The sequence below is a fragment of the Gracilinanus agilis genome, unplaced genomic scaffold, assembly GCF_016433145.1.
Source record: "Gracilinanus agilis isolate LMUSP501 unplaced genomic scaffold, AgileGrace unplaced_scaffold1866, whole genome shotgun sequence".
In the NCBI taxonomy this organism is placed as follows: Eukaryota; Metazoa; Chordata; class Mammalia; order Didelphimorphia; family Didelphidae; genus Gracilinanus; species Gracilinanus agilis.
The window spans coordinates 1-2,853 of record NW_025349871.1 but is presented as its reverse complement, the minus strand read 5'-3'; the positions used below and the strand labels follow the sequence as shown (position 1 = coordinate 2,853).

General features: G+C 61.8%; 1 protein-coding gene across 1 annotated transcript; it reads right to left on the bottom strand.

Annotated features, from left to right (window-relative positions):
• Window positions 1-6: 6 nt before the first annotated feature.
• LOC123254258 (histone H1.10) lies at window positions 7-1,586 on the bottom strand. The gene has a single exon (XM_044683308.1). The coding sequence runs from the start codon at window positions 1,366-1,368 to the stop codon at window positions 679-681; it is 690 nt and encodes a 229-aa protein (XP_044539243.1). The 5' UTR covers window positions 1,369-1,586; the 3' UTR covers window positions 7-678.
• Between the last annotated feature and the right edge of the window lie 1,267 nt (window positions 1,587-2,853).

Sequence of the window (2,853 nt, the reverse complement as noted above, 5' to 3'; positions counted from 1 at the left end):
CCTCCCCCCACCCCCTCGCACACAAGCTCCGGCAATTGGAGCTCAAGGATCCGTCGCCAAGGCGACCGTCCTGTTGCCAATGGCGAGAGCCAATAGGGGCGTCGCCGGGGCTGTTTCAAAAATCTAAAGCAAACAACAAAAAAAAAAAAATCTCTACAGCAGCCGGGGGCGGGGGATCCAAGAAGGCGAAGCAGTGGGAGGGTAGATCGGAAAGGCACCCCGACACATCCCCGCGCCCCATACCCCCGGCCCCGGGACCCCCGAGGTTCAGACCGGGATCAGTTCAGGGGCTGGAGGTAAGGCTGCCGTGTAAACAGTACAAAACCTACACAAAGGGTTAAAAAAAATTAAAGAAAAAGGAACCGTCCCCTCCCCCACCCCCGAGCAAATCGCTATAAAAATAACCATTTTGGCGTGGGGCGGAGAGTCCGCGCCTCTCCAGCCGACCTCGGTCCCCGGGCGACTCGCTCAGTTCGTGGCGAAGGAGAAGGGCACTGGGTGGGTGGTGGCCGTCACAGCTTGGGTACCGCAGGATGGGCGGGGGAAGAAGTGGGGGACAGCGGAGAGAGGGCGGGGAGGAGCGGGTCCAGCGAGCAGCCCACATTCTCCCCCGGCCGGGCAGGCATCCCCGGGCCGGCCCTCCCCCATCTGCCCCCTGTCCCCCGGCCCTGGGCGCGCTCACTTCCTGCCCTTGGGCACCTTGGGCACGCTGGGCTTGGCCGACTTCTTCACCTTCTTGCCCCCGGCCGAGGATGCCTTCTTAGCCGCTTTCTTGGCCTTTCCTTTGTCCTTCTTTCCGCCTCCTCCACCAGCGCCAGCTCCCTTCTTATGGGAGCGCTTCTCCGGCTTCTTGGCCTTGGCCGGTTTCTTGTCGCCGCGCCGCGCCGAGGCCGCCGCGGAGGATGCCGAGGCCGCCGCCTTCTTGGCCTTGTGGTGCGAGGTCGAGCCCGAGCCCTTCTTGTCTCCGGCGCCGCCGCCACCCTCCAGCTTCTTCTTGTTGAGTTTGAAGGAGCCGTTGGCGCCCGTGCCCTTCACCTGCAGCAGCGTGTCGTTCTGCACCAGGGCCTTGATGGAGTACTTGAGGTAGGTGCGCCCGTTCTGCTGGTCGAACCAGGGCACCTTCTTGGCCTCGTTGTAGATCTTAGCCAGGGATGAGCCGTTGCGCTCGCCCAGCTTGCGGATCGTCTCCACCACCAGCTGGCTATACTTGCCCGGCTGGTTCTTCTTTTTGTTGTTCTTTTTCTTCTTGGAGGGTGACAGAGACGAAGAGCCCGCCTTGGCCTTCTTACTGGCCGGCTTCTTCTCCGGGGTGCCGGGGGCCTCTTCGGCCGGGGTCAGGGGCAGCGCCTCTTCCAGCTCTACGGACATGGTAGCAAGCGGGTTGGTGGCCGGCGGCGCGCGGAAGCCGGGGGGACGGGCGGGGAAGAGGAAAGCAATAGGAGCCTGACGCTCCGGGGAAGGGGGGCGGCGGGCGCAGAAGGAACCGGCTTGCAACAGCGCGAGGCCGGAGCCGCTGCCTTTTCTGCCGCTGGGCACCAGGGTTGGGGCTGGGGATGAGCCTATGGCGGTGCTCCCACTTTGGTGTCTGAGTGCCGGGATCTAGCTGGGCGGGCTCCTGCGCGTGCCTTATATTGCTCGGTGGCGGACCACGTTGAGAACAACAACAGCCTGGGCTGGGGCCAGCACCAACTTGTGCTTCTTGGAGCCCCTTCTTGGGGCTTTATCTCCCTGGACCAGATCACTCCGGACCCGGAGTTGGGGGAAAACCGTTGTGTGGACGGTGCTTGACCAGGCTTCGTCCCGCTGGGGGCCGCCCAAGGCCGGGAAGAACCCCGAAAAGAGAAATAAAAGGGCACACCCTATGCTCCGGGAGAGGGAGAGGAGGGGGGCGCCTTGTTTCAGGGTGAATATCGTTCCCTTGCTTCCCTGTCCCCAGGATCGGAGCCTGGCCTCGGGGGCACAAGAGTGCCCTTCGGAAGGCTGACCCCTCTCCCGGTCCCGGGGGGCTTCGGTGGGGAAATTGACCCAAGTTTAATTTGTTGTAACTAACACAGTGCACGCCCTCACGTGGTAGGCAGGAGCAACATTAGCTAACTGAGCAAAGAAACTTCCAGGGGGGTCTCCTCCTGATCCAGAAGGAATGTTGGTTCCGAAGTAGCTGGGGGTTTCGTTCAGCGGACCCCGCTCCTACCTGGGGAATGCCTGTGCAGGCGGAGGCGGAGCATTCCTAAGCATTCTCCAACCAACCTCCTCCTCCCCCAGCCTGAAGTGTTCCGTTTTCTAAAACTCCGTCAGCTTTCAGCTTGCACCTCTCACTCCAGAATCCGGTTCGGTGGGGGGCTGGAGAGTCCCCTTGGAGAATCGACACAGCCCAACGACACAAGCCCCCCAGCTGAACTTTGGTTGTGCGACTGGGTGGAAGGGTCATTGCCTGCAAGTTGTCCAGCCTCCCCCTCCCTTCTCCACAGGGCAGAAAGAAAACGGTGACTTTTTTCAGTGAGAGTGGGGACCGCGGAAATGGACCCGTCCTCGGCCCGGTCCAGATGCCCCCCAGGCCTTTTTGGTCTCCAGCCTAGCCCGAGCTAAGCGGAATCCGCGGGGATCTCACCCCCCAGGACCATCCTGGGCTGTCGGGGCAGGCAGTCTTGGAGAATGTTGGGTGTGCGCTGCTGGGGTCAGGGAGGGGAAGCGAGATGGAAGGAGGAATCCACTGATTCTTCTCCAGATCCTAAACTGCACCATCCCCAGAGCCACCTGGGGGGAAGGGGGGCGGGGAGTTATTCCCATTTTTGAAAGGCTGTCAAAGGAGCCTGGGACTTAGAGAGGGAGAACAATATGTGATGAGAGGAGAAG

What these genes read in the sequence shown, in the direction of transcription:
- LOC123254258 (XM_044683308.1), bottom strand. Translation starts at nt 1,368, where the DNA reads ATGTCCGTAGAGCTGGAAGAGGCGCTGCCCCTGACCCCGGCCGAAGAG.